The following is a 22,280-nucleotide window of genomic DNA, read 5'->3' on the forward strand; positions in this document are numbered from 1 at the left end:
TTTGATTACATAATCCAATTCATTTCAAAACCTAAAAACATGAAAGAAGAACTAAGTCCTAGTGAATTTAGTAACCGCCTTAGTGCCTTTAGATCGATGCAGCATGCTTCGCAAGTTCACCTGGAAGAACAAATCTCACGGTGGTGTGGATTTCGCGAGAGTGATGGTAGGTTTCTTGTTGCATCCAGAAAGGAGAGATGATTCTTGTGTGAGTTTCTCGAAGATATCGTCAATAAAACTCTTCATTATCACGGTCGGTTTGCTAGAGATTTCAACATCAGGATAAACTTGCTTTAGTACCTTGAAAATGTAGATCTTATATCGATACTCTTATTTAATTTCTTCTTCTTCTTATCGACTCTAGTTTCATTCCTTCGAGATTTTTCTTTTCTACTTTCGGCCTCTTATTCGCCAGAGTGGTCGATAGGGGATTATTTCGAACGGGGGATAAGACTATAAACGAATCTCTCGCCAGAACATTGTTTCCAATAGGTTGATAGAGATCGACAACAAAAATGAACAGCTGTTTCCAGAGCTTGTAACCCGTGGACGAGGATCTTCAGCTTCGTCAACCATTTTTGGAAAGAAAGTTGTGGAAGAAAAGAATAAAAAGTTTTCTGTGGATCAGTGGATGACATGTAAATGAAAATACATTAAAAAATAAAATTAATAAAATTTAACTAGAAATATTAACGGCGTTAACGGGAGTCTAAATATAAGAAAACATTGCAACGCAATTTTTTTAAATGACAACAAATTAAGAGAGGCCCAAATTTGAGAAAACTGTTCAACTAGAGTCATAAATTTATCATTTATCCCTAAAAATAATATACAAACTTCCTGTGTAGGTTGAGGTGAAATCATCCTATATGTTCACTCGGACGACTGTCCAAATGACTATCGCAAGAGAAAAACATATTAATTCTCCCCAATATATCCCAAAACCCAAAAACAAAAATATATATATAACACTTCCATGTAGGTTGAGGTGTTGAAATCACCGTTTATGCTCACTCGGGCGGCTGTCTTGATGACTATCGCAAAAGTAAAATGTATTGATTCATCTAAATACACCCCGGAAGTAATTAAAAATATAATAAACAAAAGAGAAAATTCACGAAGATAGAAAGTCAAAGCTCTCTTTGCAAATATACCAGGAATAATCGAACTTTTCGAAACATTGCAGCCCAAAGAGAAAGCAACCAAAAATATAATAGTACGAGGCCCCCATGTCTCAATCACCTTCCTTGTGAGTTAAGAGTTTGGATAATCATCTACACAAGACTGAAATTATTATCTATATCTTAACATAAGAGAAAAATGAACTCGGGCTCTTTAAGCAAGATAATCTATTTTAATTACAGAAATGCTCGTATCTTAGCCCCGAACATATTTCGAATACAAGTTTCCATGATTCATGGATAGGATCAAGGTTTCTTCTATTTTCAAACCATATTTATAGAAGAATTAGGAATAGTTTATTCCCCATAAATGACAACACGACTTATCGATATTTCATCTAGTTGTGAAGGTGACTTCGTAAGAGCAAAAGGAGATAGATTATGTTAAAACCCTCCTTAAAAGTGGTAAAATCTCCTAAGAGTCGACGATTTTAATCTAGTTGCAAAGCACATTTGTCACATTAAAGCCAAATCTCCTTTCAAAACAAAATGATCGATGTTTCACCTAACTGTGAAGGACACTTTATCAAAACCAGAAGAGATAAGTTGTCAATCAGGACAACTCCTCTCCTAAGCCGTCTCCAACTGAACTATGATATTTCAATCAGATGTGAAGTTCATTTTGTATAAGACTTCTCTAAAGTCATATCTGTTGATAGGTATAGTAGATCATAGTTCTGATTCTTAAAGCCTTATTCTGATAGGCATCTATAAAGGTTATTACTACAACTTATCCCCTAAGAGTGATTGTTTTCATCATTCCTCAAAAAGTGAGCTTTATCTCATGATAGGCATCCATGTAAGTCATTATTATGACCAATCCCCATCAGAGTGATTGTTATCATCCCTATAGAGTGATTATTGTCACCTTCCCCAAGCAGGTCTTATTCCATGATAGGCGTTCATGGAAGTCATTATTATGACTAACCTTTAATAGTGGATTACATCTCTTGATGGACTCAGCGTGATTATTATCACCATCCTCAACGTGATTGTTATCATATTTCTTAGAGAATCTTTTTCATCCCCCATAGTAAGTCATATATCATTCTAAGCATCCATGAGAGTCATTATTATGACTAGTCTCTAGCGGCGAATTCCCTCTTTTGATGAACGTGGAGAGATTATTATCACTATCCCTGGAGAGTTTCATCTTTATTCCATAGAGTTCTATCACCATTCCTTGGGAAAGTTCTACTTCTTAATGGATAGTCTTATTAGCATAAAACTCTTCCCTATAGAGAGTTCTTTTCACTCCCTAGATCAGTCTTAACTGTTGATAAGTATTATCAGTCATTGTTATGATAGGATTATTATAGTAATCCATCCCCAATTAGAGTCTTGCATATTCTCTTATAAGCATAAGACTATTGTGATAGTATGTCTCCGAACAAGATTCAACCAACGAATCTCATGTAGTTGTCCCTATCTATGAGTCATTGTTATGATTCATCTCCAGCATCCGTTGTCATCTAGGTTTTATCCTTCTACCTTATTATAAGATAAGGTACAAATTTCAAGATGTTCATCCCTCGAATCCACATTTTTCCAAAAATGAAGTTTGTTTTACTCAAATTCGGTTCGAGAGGAGCATTCTGTAAGCATAAAAATTTGACTTACCCTAATTTTCAAATAATATTATTATTTATAATATTAAAATAATATTTTGAATTTTTAAATTCAAAATATGAGTAAAAAGATAAAAAAAAAATCAAATTACGGCTAATTATTGTATTAATTAAACCCTAATTAAGAAATTTAAATAAAACTCTAAAATTAATTTGAGGTTAAAATATTATATTTATTTTACCCAAATTAAATCCAAGAAGGGGTTGAAATTATTTAATTTTAATTTTAAACATAAATTATGTATAATTTATGGCTTAAAACAATTAATAAATATCCCAAATTACCCAAAAATCCCCTAAAATAAAAAAAAAATAAACATAATTTTTATTATGTTTTCAAAAATAATTTTGTGGAATTTTTTGTGAAGAATAAACATAATTCTGTGTAGCTGAAATTATATTTAATTGATGCAGAAAGATTCAGGGTCATTGGATCAGCGCTGGATTTTCATCCAGCGCCCAGAAATCAGCCATGCATGCCCGCTGTAACGGAACACGCGCGCACCTGGTTCGCATGGAAACAACTAACGGGACGCTAACACCAATTAGTCCAGCCGCCCAGACATAAACGGAACGCCAATTGCGCGATTAGGACATATCAAAATGGTGTTGTTTTAATCGTCTTCTTCGCGAATCTTTGCAGGTCCGACAATCTCTGGCATTTCTTCCAGAAGGGATAGATCCGTCATTTCTCCACCTTATCACTTAATTTTTTATTCCACGTGATTGCCTCATCATCGTCTTCAATAACCCTATACCTAGGATCAACACCTTAACCTAGAACTAGGCTACCATGAATAGGATATAATTAGGGATAAAACTTCAAATCGACGAATTGAAGAGAATTTGATCACCTTAACCGACCTAGCTAGGGTATAAATACTCCTTAGCTAATCTTCTTCCAGATCATCAAACAAACATCACAAATCAAAGAATTCAAATTTCTCCAAGAGCTGGTTTTTGTGAAAACCTTCTCCGGCGATCAAACGCAGGCAATCCTATTTCCAATAGGGGCAGTTGACAATTGAATCTGATCCTTTAATTTAGGCTTCTAGAATGCTTCCAACAACTCCTTGGAGTGTTCTCCAATTGTTTATAAGCATCCAGAACCTTTAAATTTCGATTTGTGATTAAAAATTGGATTTTTCCAAGTTTGATCTGTTCTATGGTTCAATTGTATGATTTCTTTGTTTAGAATCAATTCCTAGATGTTATATGAACTTTCTGTTGAAAGAGATTTGATTAAATCAACCTTAAACTAAAAAAAGGAAAATTGAATTAAAAATCTGGATTTTTAAAATTCATGTTCTTGAGCTTTTTAATATGATTCAAATAGCTGCTAAACATGTTTGTAAACATGTTAGGATGATTTCCAGATCACTGTAACATCATCCTGATCATATTTGATCAAACTGTATTTTTAAAAATTTTGGATTTGGATTTCATCTTCAAATATTATTATAGAGTTGTTATGATGTTATTGTTTTGGTTGTTTTCAACTATATTCATCATTTCAAAGCTAATAGAATAAAAATTAGACCTTGAAATGGCCTAATTCAAAATATCCCAATTTTTTTACCTAAAACGGTTTTTAAAAATTAATCTTTGTAGAAATCGATTAATCGTGATTAGAGTTAGGGATTTTGTTCTTCATGATCATATGAATTATTTGTAACTTATAGATCATAATTCTAAGATCTGTGTCAAAAGTTATAGCTTCTACAATTCTTGACCAAATTAAGAACACTTAGTCCCTAACGACCAAGTCCTGTATGACCGAGACCGAGAATCTTCGGTTTGAACCGAGACCAAGGACCGGTATTCTTGAGTTTGGACCGAGACCGATGACAGTTGTTCTTGAGCTAGGACTGAAGATTATAATCGATGTTCTTGAGTAAGGACTAAGGAGTCTAACCGAGGTTTCTAACCTCGGGCCGAGAGGTCTGACCTAGGACCGAGCCTCCCAGACCTAGGACCGGACAGCTTGAACCTTAGTATTAAGTCCTTCGGTCCCTCAACCGAGTAGTCCGAGTTTGAGACCGAGCCACTTGACCATAGGACCGAGCCTTCCGGTCCTTTGACCCATGCTCCCGAGCCCTAGTTCAGACCACCCCAGTCTAGATCGAGCCCGTCCAAGCCCAGATCACCAAAACTGGACCCAGACCCTAGGACTCCGGTCCTAAGGCCTGTTTGGTTCCACTTTTCAAAATTTAAAATTATTTTTGTAATTTGGATTCCCAATCTATTTTCAAATAATCCCGAAAGGTTATAAAATGATATTTAACTATTTTCGGGATATTTCCTAAACCAATATTTTGGTTAAGGCCCTGTTTGGAATTTATTTTTAATATTTTTTCTGATATTTTTAGGGTTTTTACCCAGTATTATATCAACACAATCGTAGGTTTGCCCTTTAAAATGATTTTGTACAATTATTTATGCAATCTAAACATATCCTTGTTTAGGACCCCAGACTATTAATTAAAGAAAATAAATGTTATAAATAAATCTTAATAGCTAGACTTTGTTTATTTTAAAATTTAAAATCGTCCTTCGATGGGCGCGGAGGACATAGCGCGAAAGCCCTTTCCCAAGCGTTACAAAAAATTGAATCCCTTATAAAAACTATGGTATAAAATACGTTTATACACATACACCCTTTTATTGATTTTTCTAAAATCATTTGGCGACTCTGATTTCAAATAAATAATCTTTTAAATAAATTATGTTTGATTAATTTAACCCGGGTTTTAACTAAAATTTTATTTAGTTCCTAAATTATTAAAATTTAAATAAAGTTAATTATTTTTATATAATTAATTTCTAAAACTCCCAGGTATTCTCAAAATCTTTTAAAATAGTATTTTAAAATGAAGATTATTTGGCACGCAAATCAAGGTTGAAACGCATCGAACCTCGAGTCACCCCGCAATATTTCTCATATTGTCACGTGTCGTCTACGTCACGTGCTATGCTACGGGGGAGCGATTCCTAAGGGTTACAGTTACAATTTTAAATACGCAAAAACATGTGCATGTCTAGGACCAGAAAAATAATTGGTTAAAATAAAACATTATACAATCAATTTTTTAAAAGCCAAGATTTTTTTAAGTAGATATCGTTTTCAATCGGGTATGGAGGATAAAGCGCGAAAGTTTTTTCCCGAGTATCACAAAATTACGAACTAAAATGAAACTCTAGTTAAATATACGTTTATATACATATGCCTTTTTTTATTGATTTTAGACTAAAAATTAATTGGCGACTCTTTATCAAATAAATAATTTTTTTAATTAATTTTCTTTTAATTAATTTAAATAAATATTACTTTAATAATTTTTATTTTATTATTTTAAATCTAAAAAATTATTTGGAAGTTTGATCAAAGTTTATTATAATTAATTTCAACCTGTTAGGACTGATTTTATAAATATTTTAAAATAATATTTTATTTAAAAGAATTCTGACACATAAACTATTGTTGAAAATTTTCGAGCTTCGAGCTTTTTCTGGGACAAGTATTTTTTGGGGTAATTTTACTTAGATTTGTGCATTATATATATTTGATATTTTTTTATGTGCAAATTGGTGTGTTGGTGTTATATCAATAGTTTTGTTGGTCTATAGACTCTAAACAATTATGGAAGACCTAGTTAAAAAAAAAAAATAAAAAATAATAAATAATAAATAATAAATAAAAATAATAAAATGAAGAAGAGATTATGAAAACCAATTGTTTAACAGAAAAATTGCCACTTAAGTAAATCAATCAAAAAAAAGAAAATAAATGCATTGTAAAAGCATAATTATAGAATATAGTATCATAAACGCACAAGTAATGATAGTTCCATATTAAATTGAGTTTTATACCAAACAGATAATTTTATCTTAAAATTCTCAATTCTCCTAATACTAAAATGCAGAAAAAATGGTCTTTATGAATTTGAATAAATCCACAAATTAAGTCAACTTTATTATTAAAATGGAAGCCACTCCTCCTACTTTGTTTCAGTTCCCCAAACCCTAAAACAAGGAGCAAAGTTCCCTGGAGAAAGGGCAAGGGAAGACATTCATAGGAAGATGGAGACAAGAGACAACTCTCACATACTACCAAGAAGATGTTGTTAATTAACTTCAATTCCTTCCTAAAATTTATAACATTCCATGGGAGAGAGAGAGAGATGTAGGACAAGACATGGTGGATGGGTGGGTATGGGCAACTGTAATCCCACTTCTCCACTTTCCTTTTCGTCTCCCTTTCTTTCAAATGACAAATATGGAGATGACCGAACCCAAATAATGTCATAATATTATCTATTTGCTTGCTTCAATCCAATCAAATAATGGACCATTTGGGTCTTGGAGAAATGTTCTATAGTTAAACGCAATCATGAGATGGGTATCCTTGAGCATGTGGTGGGGGTACCTAGGTAGGATGACCCTTTTTTTTTAATATGAAAAGTTAGCCTAAACCCAACATTGTACATAAAAAATAAAAGTGAGGATAGAATTCTTAATATTTGATAGGTACCCATTTTTTGTAGTGTGGTTAGAATGACACATTTGTATTTATAGAAAACAAGATTGCCCAAGCCATTATGTTGTTGTGAATGTTTTATTGGAGGCTATATATTACTATTATTATCCTTTGTCATGAAATGCACCAAAACATGGCAATTTAGTTAGTATTAGAAAAATTAAAATCTGTAAGGTTAACTAAAAACACAATTATATATAAACTAATCTTTATGTCGGATGAATAAAATTTTCATATTTTTTAGTTTAGAAAGCTAACACAAACCACATATTAATAATTTAAATTTTGACTTAAAATGTTCTAAGTTAAAATCGAAAAAATAAATAAATAATATATAATATCTATGATCTAAAAATTAATTTTGTATATAAATTAAATAAAGGAAAATAAATAACACTAGAATCTTTATCCATAATTATTTTGATCATAATATATATATATATAGAACTTAAATAAGATGTATTGATGATCGATAAATATCAGTTTTTAAACAAAATTAAATTGGCTAAGCTTCTTTTGTTTTGATTTGGATGTTGACATGGGCGAAAATTTTAAATTGGCAAGCACACTCAATTTTGCTTTCATTTTTTTAATTAAATAAACATAAATTTATTTTTCAAGTAAAACTTAAATTATTTTATTTTTTTGTTTTGGAAAATATTCTCAGTTTTAATGACTAATTTAGTAAAAAGAATTATTTATGTTTCAAATTTGATTATAACTAACTTTTTTTTTAAATTAAAATAAGAATTGTAACCATCTCCTTAATTTTATTTTGTTTGTTTGTAATATCTACTTAATTCTTGTTCTAAATATGATTATTTGAAGAATGTTATTCAAATCATATTGCTCAATTTAAGTTATAAAAAAATTAATTATTTGAATAAAAAGATTTAAATGGTATAATATATAATAAAACATATTTAAAGAAAAATGATGTAATTTTGTATATTAATTAATTAGTTATTTGAATGATATACTCACTCTAAGGTCCTGAGTTCGAGTCCGACAAACGATAAATTTTGCGCCTAATTAAGTGTATTTATAGGTTACATACTGAATCCGTTACCTATTTTTTTTACGTACTACATACTCATTGAGTATTGTGCATTGAATGATGCTTAATAAGGATATTTAATATACTATAATAAATTATTTCAAAATAATCCAAAATGTAAAGTGCTAAGAGATTAATGATATATTGTAGATGATGAATATTTGGATTAATGTATGTTTTAGCAGTTTGATATGATGTTATATTTTTTATGTTCATTTTATGTTCTTTATTTTTTTACTGTTTACAAATGGAGGAGGCTAATAGGACAAACCAAACCTTGAAACAATATTAAAATTATATCCCTTTTCTTTTAAAAGATTAATAATACTTAAATAATCTTGTTATGTTAAGACTTAATATATCCAATCTATATATCATAAAATTTATAAAACTAAAATAAGATTTACAAAGTACTTGATCCTTTATTTGGTGATGTAGAGATATGATAAAATTTAGTATATTTTAAAATATATTATACCATAACAATTTTTTTAAATTAAATATAATCACTTTATAATTACTTTTAGTATTAGTATCACATCACTTTTATTATAACTATCAAATCATTTATTTCATTATTCAAAATATTAAAAGTATTCTTATCCATGATCTATTTTTTGGTAATGGTCATGATCATGAAAAGAGCTTAAGAGCTTTATGACCAAAATTTTGGTCATTGTGCTTATCCATAACTAACAAAATCTTGATCATGAATTAAAAAATATTATTTTTATTTTTAAATTAAAAAAATAATAAATAATTTTTAAATATAATAATAATATTTAATTTCTAATTTTTATACATAATTGTAAACAAAGGAGAATAATTAATAAAAATGGAGAAAATAGTGATTTTTTTGTGCTCCGAAATATAGAAAGAGTGGTCTCTATTTGTAGATCTCGAAAAATTATGAATTTTGATATATATATATATATATATATATTAAAAAATTATAAATAATATTAAAATTGGATTTTAAAGATAAGAGATAAAGAAAATTTGAGCAACCAATCGGATGCTGACAAATGGCAGCATTTGATTGGATGACTTTGGTTGTGAGTTTTGTCATAATAGGACAAAACCAAGACCAAATGATATGATTTTGGTTTTTGGTCATGAAATTTGGTCATGATAAATTGACAAGATCAACCATAACCAGCATCATGACTCATTTTTGGGTCATGGATAAAGACGGTCTAAATATATTTATTTTATATTTAAAAAATTTAAATTTTAAATATATAAGGACAATATAGTAATTTAACAAATAAAAATCCAAATTAAACAAGATTTTTTTTTACAAAATCCCATAAAAATAACCCAAATTGTGAAAAGCCCTAGAAGTATTGTCGGTAACGTCCAATATGTTGGTTGGGATATTCGAGTGAATTATTTCCCGCGACAGAATAAGAGATGTGCGATTTTACCCGTTTTTTGAAAAATTCATTTCTAGTTAAATTATTTTCAAACTCATCGTGTATATATATATATAATGTATCTAATTGTTAAATCTTAAATTGAAGATAATCTTAACTTTTCTAGATGTCACAACATCAAATTTTGTGAATCAAACTCCATTTATTCAATTCAAACCAAACAAATTTCTTTTGTAATATAAAGAAAGAAAAAAGTGAACTAGTAGGGTGAGAGAGAGAAAAAGTCTTAGGAACTTTTGTATTGTTAAGATTATTTTTATTTGATTTTAAGAAAAGTTTATTATTAAAATCTTGACATCCCCATCTCTCTCTTAAGGGTCTCTGCGACCGAAATTACTTTTGAATTCAATGTGTCATGGCTAAGTAGTTGTTCTCCTTGAATCTCCAATCCAAGTCCAGAATTTTGGCACAGTTTGACAGCATTTTCCTCTTTCACTCTCTCTACAGTCGATTGGGTAAGAACAGAAAGTGGAAACTTGCGCCGCGCCTCTTAAAATGCTTCATCTCTGAAGCAATTTGCTTACTCTGCAGTTGTTATAGAAGGTTTGCAGTTTCTTCTTATCATTTCTCATGCTTTTCATTTGCATTTTCTTTTCTGTGGAATGCGAGGACTCTATTTTTCTCTATCGAACTGTGTTTGTTCTTCATATTCACTCTCATCCCTACACATTAAGTCTTGGTTGTTTTATTTTCCTGCAAATTGTAGCAGATGGATAGAATGAAGCTGAAATTTAGTTCTCTTCCACATATCCATGATAGATAGATAGATAGATTTTCACTAGATAACCTTAAAAAAGCTATTCGATGAATGACTTTTGTAGAGCTTTCAAAAGGGTTTTAAAGTTATGCTGAAAAGTCTCAATTTTTCTGTTTCTTCTTATTTTCTTTTTTTATGGCCTTTTTGAGGTTTGGGTTCTTGTAAGTAAGATCTCCATCAACGGTACTCAGTGTATCTGTTTCCTGTAAGGACTCTTATTTCTCAAGTTAGGGGAATGTAAACTTTAATAGCTTAACAGAGTAAACTAAAACAATCACTATAATTTTGACAAAAAAGTATAGAGAAACTAATCAAAGCTTGAAAGTGAACCATATAGACTTCAATGTGATACAATTGAGAAGCCAAAATCAAGTTTACAGGAAATAGTGGTGGAAGAAGACTCAGTTTCTATAGATAATATTGAGATTTTTTTTGTGTGTATGATTTGGTTTCTTAGTTTGGTAATGTATATTTTTGTGGGTTTGATTGATATTTGACTATTACCTTCACCCTCAATGGTTAATCAAGCATAATCTCCATGACTTTCTTCTTCCTTTTCACCTCTTCTATTTTTACCATATTTTCTTGTTTGTATTGTAATACAAACTTAAACCTCAAATGTGGTATGACCAGTGGGACATTTGATCTTTAATTTCACTCATGTCAACTCTTATCCTGACTTGTACCGAACTGATTTGTAGGTTTTTTCGACAGGTTTAACATTTTTATGTTTATGGTTTAATAAAAATCTTTGTTAGTGTTGGACACTCTTTTTTGAAAGCAACAAATTGTAGGATGAAGTATAAGAGGTAAACACATTTTATTTAATGTTGTGATTAAAGGAATAGTTTTGTCTTGAAATAGGTTGTGGCCAAGCAAAGACATTTGTGTTCTTTTCAAGTTTAAACAATGTTGACGATGAGGAGAAAACTTGCCTGCTGCACTCGTAACAGGGAGATAAGTCTCGACTTTGATGAACAAGAAAGTGAGTTCTCTCTATCTCTCGCTCATCTATTTTGATTATTTTTTTGGAATGGTTTACTTAAGTTTCCTTTAGATCCTTGGCAGCTTATATATTAACTTGAATGCATCATTAAATTATTTATTTATTTAAACGTTAAAATTTGTATTAGATTTGTGACGAAAAAGACTTCTAATAATACAAACATGGTATATATCAAGATGTGGTTATTGTCAATCATTCATATTCTTAAGGCATACTAAATTAATAAAAGTTGGGTTAATACTTTATTTGCTTTCAATTATATATTTTTCTGTAAAAAAAATGAAGTTTTATTGTAATACATGTAAAGCTAGTGGTACTTGCAAATAAAGAAAAAAGTAAAGATGCTCAACAAAAGAAGAAAAACTTATTGCAATATGTGACTATTCCTCTCATAGTCAATTAGTCTGATGATTCAGGTAATTGTCTTTGAAGTTTATAGCAGATTGCAATAGTTTTTCATGTTAATTCCAAATACTCTCAAATTTATTACTTCTACTAGTATCAAAATTTGTTTTTGGGAAAAGCAATACTCAGCTTCTCAACTTGTTGGTTTTTGTTCAAAAAATATGTGCACTTCTTCTTTGTTTGACTTTTTAGCTCCACCCACATGTTGCCAAATGGAAGAAAGGAAATTTCTTCTGTTAGCAGATCTGATCATAGTTTAGGTATCTTGCTTTTTGAAATTTAAATTTTTTGCTGTTTGAATGAGGAAATCAATGCATCTTTAGTCAAAATAATGGGACCCTATGTTATATTATGCACATGTAGAACCTCTGACTCTTAAATCACAGTTATTATATTTTAAGTAGAATTAATCATGTTTAATAAAAAAAATGATTTGGTTCAATGGTTAAATATCTTAGTATTTTAACCAAATGATAAATTTGACAATCATAAATACATTTTGACATTTTAATAGATGGATTTAAATGATCTGATGAACTGATGGGCAGTTGGATGATAAAAAATGCCCTAAAAGTGCAGTAGAAGTAGGATATTGTTAGGCTTGTTTAAACTAGCATCCTCAAATGATTCAAATCATCAATCAAAATAACAAATATTTTGACTTTATTTTTTATAATTTTTAAAATATTAAACTTTTATGAATTTTTTGTTAGTTGACCTAAATAATCATATTTTACATAAATTATTAAAAAAAAGATAAAACAAGCCCTTAGTTTTTCCAATAAAATGAGGCCTAGTTAATTGTGGGTAATTAGGTGTTTATGTATTATAGAATCCATGCAGAAATGTATGTTTCTTATTTAATGTTATAGATGGGAATTGTGGGTCTCCTCCCCATTAATGTTAGTGTAAATGCCATACTTCAAGTGCAATTTCAGTACTGGTAGGCCAAAAGAGTGATGGTTTAAAAATTGAATCTTTTAGCTACCTAATTTTGTTTTTTCTTTTCTTCCTGTATTTTTTTTTTAAATATGCATCTGTTTTGTCTAAACAAACCATGTTACAATGGACATATCTGTTTATTCCATTGTTGATCAATAATTTCTTCAAGTGATCCAAGGGTTCAAACAAGTCTTCATTAGACAATATTCCTCCTATATTAAGTTTAGTTCCAAACAATTTTATATAGTCTCTGTGACAGTAGTAAGAACAAAAATGGACGAGTTTATAAATGTCTAATGTGTAGCCATTAATAGTCTTAGATAGTTATGGAAAGGAATTGAAGTCATTTTTTTTAGTATGCTTTTATTATTTTATTAATCGGTTCAATGTCATTGTTCTGCTAACTTCAATTTTAATGATTCTCTTCCAAATTCTAAGACAATCAATTATCTTAAGATATCAAGATATTGTCAAATTATAACATAAGTGTTTGGAATTTCAGAAATGATGACATACAATGGTCTGGAGAGCTGCATTCTCAACAGTAATTCTTGCGAAAATGAAAGTTCCACAAGCAGAGGAGATGGATGCGCCACTGACTCTTTGGACGAGGATGCGTCAAGTTGTTCTTCAAGCAATTACATTTTCGGTTCATTCTCTTCTCACTCGTTAATAATGAAGAGGGACGACGATCTTCGATCGGACGAATGGGAAGTTGTTAAGGAAACTCCGAAAAAATTCTCTAGTAACGTTCATATTGCAGATGTGGAAACAATGAAAGTGACGTTTGCAAAGTTGTTATTAGGAGAAGATATAACTGGGGGAAGACAAGGTGTTTCCAGTGCTCATGCTTTGTCTAATGCCATAACCACTCTTTCGGGTATGAACAAAACAAATTTCAATTTCCATTGATTCTTTTTTCTATTTTGTGACTTATTTTATGAAAGACTATTTCGAAATACTTTTCCCATTTTAGGTTTAAGGAAATGACTTTTTATAATAAAATTGTAATTTATATGAATGGAATGTAGCATCGCTCTTTGGGGAGCTCTGGAAATTAGAGCCATTGGTCGATGAAAGAAAGGAAAAATGGCACAGAGAAATGGATTGGCTACTTTCACCCACAAACTATATGATCGAATTAGTCCCAACCAAACAAAATGGAACCAATGGCCGTATTTTTGAGGTAATTGTCACTTGAATGAACACAAATCATGGTTAATTATGGATCTAATGTAAAATCTTGGTTGGAAAGCAGATCATGTCTCCAAAAGCTCGCGCCGACATCCAAATTAATCTTCCTGCACTTCGAAAGCTCGATTCTATGCTTATTGTAAGTGATCTCTTCCTTCACAATTATAAGAATGTTCGTCTGCAGGGGATATAGTCGAGAAATTTAGACCTAAATAATCTTATTCATACGAGTCTCTTTCTTTTTAGTTTCTTTCCTTTATCTCTACTTCTTGATTAGGGAAATGTCCTTTATAAATTAGTGTCCAGTGATGTAGTTTGGGAGTTTTTTTTATTGATTTGTTAGGGTAAATTTTTTATTATCCATCATCAATAAAATTGTTGTAATAGTTTTTTCTCAAAAAATTAAATTTAGCTTGATTTGATTGTTTTCATTATTTGTTAAATTTAATGGAAAATGACAGGAGACCCTTGATTCGATGAATACCACTGAGTTTTGGTATGAAGAAAGTGGAACTAGAGCCGGAGGTGATTTGAATAGAAGCGAGAGACGAAGCAAAAGGTGGTGGTTGCCATTGCCACAAGTACCAGCAGGTGGTCTTTCTGAGACTGAAAGGAAGAGACTGATATACCATGGTAAAATTATTCGCCAAGTATTTAAGGCTGCAAGATCCATCAACGAGTCTGTTTTGCTTGAAATTCCCGTTCCAGCTATTATCATAGATGCAATCCCAAAGGCAAGCAACTATCTTTTCTCATTACTTTGCTTCCTTTTATAAAATCCATGTAGATAAAATGCTAATTCAGGCAATCTCCAATAATTGTCGATATTTGCTCATATTACAGTCTGCAAAAGCAAATCTTGGTGAGGAACTCCACTATAAACTCATGAACAAAGATGAAATTTCGGTTTCAGCTGAGGAATTGCTTAACTCCCTCAACTTGAAATCTGAGAATGGTGCTCTTGACACAGTTAATAGGTTGGAAGCTGCAGTATTGGTATGGAAAGAGAGGATGACTAATCAAGCTAATGGAAAGTCTCCTGTTCGCACTTCATGGTCTTCCTTCATGAAGGATCCATTAGCCGAACTAGACAAGATCGCGTTTCTCGTAGATCAAGCCAATGCTCTTATTAAACAGCTTAAGATCAAATATCCGAACCTTCCTCAGACATTTATTGATGTAGTTAAAATTCAATATAGCAAGGTGAGTTTTGGTCATGTGCTATTTTTGTTCAATTTCGTTGTTAGTGAAATTTAGATTTGTGTCGTATAATATTTGGAAACACTTATATTTCTGTATATGGATTGGAGTCCAGATGAAAAACTTCTAATAAATTTATGCATGTCAGACCAATTCAGTAAAATTCTAAATATGTGTCCGGACCAATTCAGTTTTAAAATGTGATCTCATTTGATGAAATCATGTGTCAAATGAAGTTATGTGTCATTCTCTTTTACCCCTTGACATATGAATGTTTTCTACTTTCCTAATGGATTTTGATTTGTCATAGGATGTTGGGCATTCAATTTTGGAAGCATATTCTAGGGTTCTTGGGAACTTGGCGTACCGAATACTTTCAAGAATAACTGACATTCTTCAGGAAGATATATTGAGTAATCCAAATTCTCCAGTTCCAGCATATGGCTTTCAGGGAATTGATTTTCCTGAAATATCAGCTAGCCCAATTGTTGGTCAAAGGGCGAGGCATTCGCTGATTGATCAGATGAACCAGGCCGGTGGTGATGTCAAAAGCTTAAATAATATGAACAAGGATTTTGTTATGGGAATTTCATGCGATGAACTGAAGACTGGTTCAGAAAACACTTAGTCTGAGCCGAGGGGCTTGCATAATGTATAATGTTGTTGTGCAAGTAATAGCATACTAGAGTTTTGTTTATGTAAATACTCAAATGGGTTTCATTCAACTTATGGTTTGAAATTTGAACTCAGCTGCTTGAGAAAAATATAAATACTAACTAATATGAATATGGGCAAGGCCATTTGCTTTCTTGTTGAAGCTCATAAGCAAAGCTCATTATGCATTTGAGATTTTTAGTGGGATAGTATTGTTATGACATCAAAGTAGGGGTGAAAGTTCCTTGTGAAAGTTCTAAATGAGTTAACTGATAAAACCAACTGGAATTATGCTAAATTGACCTACCAAAAATTGAGTTTTGGCTCTCCTAATGTTGAACTGGTGGCTTATGTTTGTTTGCTGGGTTTTAATTTCATAATGTGTTTGTTTAGATATTTTATAATATAATAATATCTCTAAGTTCAAATAGATTCCAAATTGGATCTTAGTAAGTTTAGTGCACCAAGCTATTACACATAAATAAATTGTGCAAACCAGAGTAAAAAGAAGGTTCAACAAGTAGTGCCAAGAATCACAAGTTCAGCATGATCACAACTGAAGAAACTTTATTTTCTGCTCAAGAGTTGGTGAATATGATCTGAGAAATTAGATAATATAGAATAAATGATAAGTAGAGATAGGTGAATGGGAGATAGAAGGAAAATTATATTTTCTATATATTTCTTTGATATTACAAAACACTATTTATATACAAGATTCAATGTATTGGGAAACAACATCATTTATTAATTGGCAGACTCTTGGTATGTGTTGACGTTTCCTTGGGAATGAATGAGACTTTATGTTTTCTAGTCTCTTTGGAATGTAAAAGGGCATCCTTATCTTTAACAGCCTCCATATCTTTAATACCCTCCCGCAAGCGAAACGGGGAGGCACACACCGTGAGCTTGTCACAGAGAAAAATGAACCGAGGTGATGACAATCCTTTTGTAAATATGTCAGCAATTTGATCATGAGTCGGGACATACTGAATAAGTAAAGATTTTTGAGTCACTTTCTCCCTAACAAAATGGAAATCAATCTCAATATGTTTTGTACGAGCGTGAAACACTAGATTTGCAGAGAGAAATGTTGCGCCGATATTATCACACCACAAAGTCGGTGGATGGATTGATGAAATTCGTAATTCACTCAAAAGAGATTGAAGCCAACAAAGTTCGGTAGTGGCATGAGCTAAGGCTCGAAATTCAGATTCAGTACTTGATCGAGCAACAACATTCTGCTTTTTGGAGTTCCACGAGATGAGGTTATTACCAAGAAAGATACAATAACCTGTAGTGGATCGGCGATCATCAGGACAACCTGCCCAATCAGCATCAGAATAGGCCTCAAGGGAGAGGGATGCCGATGGACGAAAGACAAGCCCATGGTGTGGAGTATGACGAAGATATCGTAATATACGTTTGACCGCAACCCAATGAGTGGATGTTGGAGCGTGCATGAATTGACAAGCACGATTGACCACAAATGCTAATTCAGGACGAGTGAGAGTTAAATATTGTAGAGCTCCCACAATACTTCTATATAAGAAGGGATCAGAAAGGGGATCACCATCATATTTAGAAAGTGAAGAACTAGTAGAGAGGGGAGAATTAAGTTGTTTGGAGTATTGCATGTCAGCCCTAATAATAAGGTCCTGAATATATTATGACTGACTCAGAAAGAGCCCATCAGATGAGCGAGAAGTTTCAACACCGAGAAAATAATGGATTTGTCCAAGGTCTTTAAGTGGGAAGCTGTCTTGTAGGCGAGAAATGATTGTAGACAGATGTGAGGCTGAGTTTCCCGTAAAGATAATGTCATCTACGTACACAAGAATATATGTAGTGATTGTAGATGTATGATAGAGGAATAAGGAGGAGTCAGACTTAGCTTCAAAGAAATCCAAGCGACAAGAGTGAGGATCGTAGCGTAGAGTACCATTCACGAGGTGCTTGTTTTAGACCATATAGGGCTTTATGGAGCTGACACACATGATTAGGGAATTCAGGATGAACAAAACCAGGAGGTTGAGTCATATATACCTCGTTGTGTAATTTTCCATGAAGAAAGGCGTTGCTAACATCAAGTTGGTGAATAGGCCAATTTTGGGACACAGCAAGTGCAAGAATGGTCCTTATTGTTGTTGGATTAATAACTGGACTAAAAGTCTCAACATAGTCAACACCAAGTTGTTGATGAAAGCCTTTCGCCACAAGACGAGCTTTATGACGCTCAATTGAGCCATCCGCTTTTCGTTTGAGTTTGTAAACCCATTTGCAACCCACAATATTTTGTCCAGATTTAGGAGGAACTAGAGACCATGTCTGATTCTGAATAAGAGCATTATATTCGGAGGTCATGGCTGAACGCCAAGAGGGATCTTTATTGGCAGAGGAGAAGCATGTCGGCTCAGGGTGATGGCTGTGAAAAGGGCGGAAGAAAAAGGGAGACGGGACTTGGCACGGGTGCGCATAGGATGATTGGAGCAAGCAGGGGCTTTGAGGATTGGAGTATGACGTTGATTGATGATGGGTGAGGGGGTAGTAGGTGGTGAAGAATATGAAGTGGGCGATGAAACATTTGAAGTAGAGGGTGAACTGCTTGGGTTAGGTGAAGGTGGAGGTGATGAAAAGGGTGAACCGCTTGGGTTAGGTGAAGATGGAGGTGATGAAGAGGGTGAACCGCTTGGGTTAGGTGAATGTAGAGGTGATGAAGAGGGTGATGTGGTTTCAGGTGGACTAGTGTGTTCAGGTGGACTAGGGAAAGTAGATGTGATAGGTAATAAAGAATGAGGATTTGTTGTTGGTGATGTATATATAGGTTGTGGGTTTTGTGGGGGAGAGGATGAGTTGTAGAGAAATATGGTTTCATCAAAAATGACATGGCGTGAAATAAATATGTGTCCCGTGGGGATGTGAAAACATCGATAGCCTTTATGTGAGGGACTATAACCCAAAAATAAGCACTTTTGGGATCGAAAGTCAAGTTTGTGCTTGTTGTAAGCTCGAATAAGAGGATAGCAATGACATCCAAAAGTGCGCAAAAAGTTGTAATTGGGAGTTTGATTGAACAATACTTCATAAGGAGATCGATTACCCAAGACAGGAGTAGGTAATCGATTGATAAGATAGGTACCTGTGGAGAAGGCTTCATCCCAAAAATACAGGGGCATAGATGCATGAGCAAGTAGAGTAAGAGATGTTTCAGTAAGATGACGAATTTTCCGCTCGGCTACCCCATTTTGCTCGCTTGTATGAGGGCATGTGAGTCTATGATGTATACCATTAAGAGAGGTAATATGTCCAAAGGTACGATATTCGCCTCCCCCATCAGTTTGTAGAGTTTTTATCTTTTTACTGAATTGGTTTTCAACTAATGCTTTAAATTGAATAAATACTGTCGACACATCAGATTTGCGTTTGAGCGGATAGAGCCAAGTAAATCGACTATAATCATCAATAAAAATAATAAAGTACCGAAAACCATTAGAGGAAAAAATTGGAGCAGGTCCCCAAACATCTGAGTGAATAAGCTCTAAAGGTGCAGAAGAGCACGTTTTGGATGATACAAAAGGAAGTTTATGAGCTTTCCCAAATTGACAAGCATCACAAAATTCAGTATGCATATTACCCAACAAGGTAACTTAAAATGAGACATAATATAAGTAGAAGTTGCAGGAGACGGGTGACCCAATCGAGAGTGCCAAACTGATGCAGTTGATCGGGAACTAATAAATGCTTGTTTGGGTGCACTATTTGGACTAAGTAGTCGATATAATCCATTATGCAAGGTTCCTCGAAGAATTTCCTTCTTCGTGACCTGATCCTTCACAACACAAAAGGTTGGATAAAATTCAAAGAATACATTATTGTCGGCTGTAAATCGAGCCACACTAAGCAAGTTCTTCGTAATCATGGGAACATGCAAAATATTTTTAAGATGCATAGATCTGTGCGTACCAGTAAATGACGAATGTCCAATATTAGAAATATATTAGCCCATCTCCATTCCCAACTAGAATTTGTTGCTCACCATTGTAAGGAGAATGAATGGAGAGATTGTCCAAGTTAGCAGGCAAATGATCAGTTGCTCCAGAATCAGGGTACCAAGCTGAGTCAGATACAATAGATGGAGTTGCCATCATAGCTGTCGGTGAGGAAGATGAACAAAAGTTCTAGTCGAATCTGCGTCGACAAGTTCCTACAGAATGTCCTGGAATATTACAAAGTTGACAAATTAAACCAGAACGACACATATTAGAGAGATGTCCAAAACGACCACATGTTTGACATTTAGGCTGATTTTGATTTTGAGAAACACGATAGGGACGATGAGGGCGAGATGAGCCAGTCCTTGAATTAAAGAAATTTGATGGCTGGCCTAAAATAGAAGATGTAGTAGGGGCACTCTGTTGTGAGTGAAAAGAGCCACCTGGTGTCGATGGACGAGTAGCAGATCCAAAAGAGGGAGAAAATACACCTTTATTAGTATGATTCGTAGTCGCTGAAGTTCCGCGACGGCTATATACAACATTAGCAGTTGGCGAGTTGGCATAGAGAGACTCAAGTCTGATTTCATGTGTGAGAAGTAATCCAGAAAGATCGTCGACATTAATAGAATCTGGACGTGTAGTAACTGCGACTAGAAGGGATTCATACTCGGGTCCAAGGCCACCAAGAACGTAGAGAATAAGATCTTCGTCTGCAACTTTTTGTTCGGCAGCCGCAAGGTTATCAGTTATGACCTTGATAGCTTGGAGATAAGACTCCATGGATGATTCTCCTTTTTTGATAGTTTGAAGTTGAAGGCGGAGCTGCATTAGTCTAGCTTTGGATTGAGTAGCGAAACGTCGTTCAAGTGTTTCCCAGAGGTATTGAGATGAAATACAGTTTTCACCTGCGACCTGTGCAAACACTGATTCAGATAGTGTTCCGAGAAGCCAACTTAACAAACGTTGATCTTGTTGTTCCCAGGCCTGAAGCTCAGTGGAAGTCGATGCTTCTTCGGTTTTAATAGGAGCTGGGAGATCCATTGACAAATCCAAAGAATCCGTATCTTTTGAGAGCAGGTACAACTTGAGAACGCCATAGAACAAAGTTCTTTTGGTCGAGTTTGATAATAGATGTATGTTGAAGAGAGTAAGCATTATTTTGAGTCATTTGAGAAGGGGATCGATGTAAGAGGGGTTTCCCTGTTGATTGCTCTGATACCAAATTAGATAATATAGAATAAATGATAAGTAGAAATAGGTGAATGAGAGAGATAGAAGGAAAATTATATTTTCTATATATTTCTTTGATATTACATAAACACTATTTATATACAAGATTCAATGTATTGGGAAACAACATCATTTATTAATTGGCAGACTCTTGGTATGTGTTGACGTTTCCTTGAGAATGAATGAGACTTTATGTTTTCTAGTCTCCTTGGAATGTAAAAAGGCATCCTTATCTTTAGCAGCCTCCATATCTTTAATATGAGATGATAGAATAGAGATTAGAATGGTTGAAACTAAAAGAAGGGAGACGTCAAGAGGCCGGTCAGAATCAGATGTTTGGAAAGGTCAAGAGAGAACCAAGCCGATCCAGGCACAAGCAATTCAAATTCCTAATTGGATGTTTGATCGGCGGACGATGTGATTGTCTCGAAATTTCTATCGGGCGAGGGATATGATTGAGGTATTCTAGATTGCATGCATGAAGGGTTAGATGGGCCAATGGTTGAGTAGATGACAATAGGTAGATTCTAAGTAAAAAACAATAATAATAATAATAATAATAATAATAATAATAATAATAATAATGTGTTTTTGTAGTGTCGTGGGTTTAAGGATAATAATGAGTACACATATATTCGATACTTGTGAATTCTCAATGGTCGAGTTCGAATATTTTAAATTTTGGATCGAGGTCAAGCATGAGGGAGGGGAGAAGGTACCCGATTGGGTACGAAGTCGAGGATGAGGAGTTTGTGAAATCCAAACCCGATACCCGACTATAATAATATTAAAATAATTTTTTTATTAAAGCTTAATGTGACATTTCAAATGCTTGATCATTACCAACGTTATCATAAATACACTTCAACTTTATTGTTGTAATATTCTAAAATAAATATATTTCTCTCTTAGCTACTCATGGTCTTCAACTTTTTTTTTAATAAAAAAAATGTTATTTTTCTCTCATCACTCGTTAACTTTTTTTTTTCCAAAACATTTATGTACATAATAATTAATATTTTTATTTATATTTTTTAACATTTTAATAATACAAATTT

General features: G+C 33.0%; 2 protein-coding genes across 2 annotated transcripts; one reads left to right on the plus strand and one right to left on the minus strand.

Moving 5' to 3' along the window:
- The first annotated feature begins 10,103 nt into the window (after positions 1-10,103).
- LOC124926697 (rop guanine nucleotide exchange factor 14-like) lies at positions 10,104-16,153 on the plus strand. The gene is made up of 8 exons (XM_047466977.1): positions 10,104-10,382; positions 11,461-11,581; positions 13,452-13,829; positions 13,981-14,135; positions 14,208-14,282; positions 14,605-14,877; positions 14,987-15,346; positions 15,654-16,153. The coding sequence occupies exons 2-8, from the start codon at positions 11,506-11,508 to the stop codon at positions 15,969-15,971; spliced, it is 1,635 nt and encodes a 544-aa protein (XP_047322933.1). The 5' UTR covers positions 10,104-10,382; positions 11,461-11,505; the 3' UTR covers positions 15,972-16,153.
- A 4,022-nt stretch (positions 16,154-20,175) lies between these two features.
- On the minus strand, positions 20,176-21,033 carry LOC124924463. Its single transcript, XM_047464499.1, has one exon. The coding sequence runs from the start codon at positions 21,031-21,033 to the stop codon at positions 20,176-20,178; it is 858 nt and encodes a 285-aa protein (XP_047320455.1).
- Between the last annotated feature and the right edge of the window lie 1,247 nt (positions 21,034-22,280).

The sequence above is a fragment of the Impatiens glandulifera genome, chromosome 2 (assembly GCF_907164915.1).
Source record: "Impatiens glandulifera chromosome 2, dImpGla2.1, whole genome shotgun sequence".
In the NCBI taxonomy this organism is placed as follows: domain Eukaryota; kingdom Viridiplantae; phylum Streptophyta; class Magnoliopsida; order Ericales; family Balsaminaceae; genus Impatiens; species Impatiens glandulifera.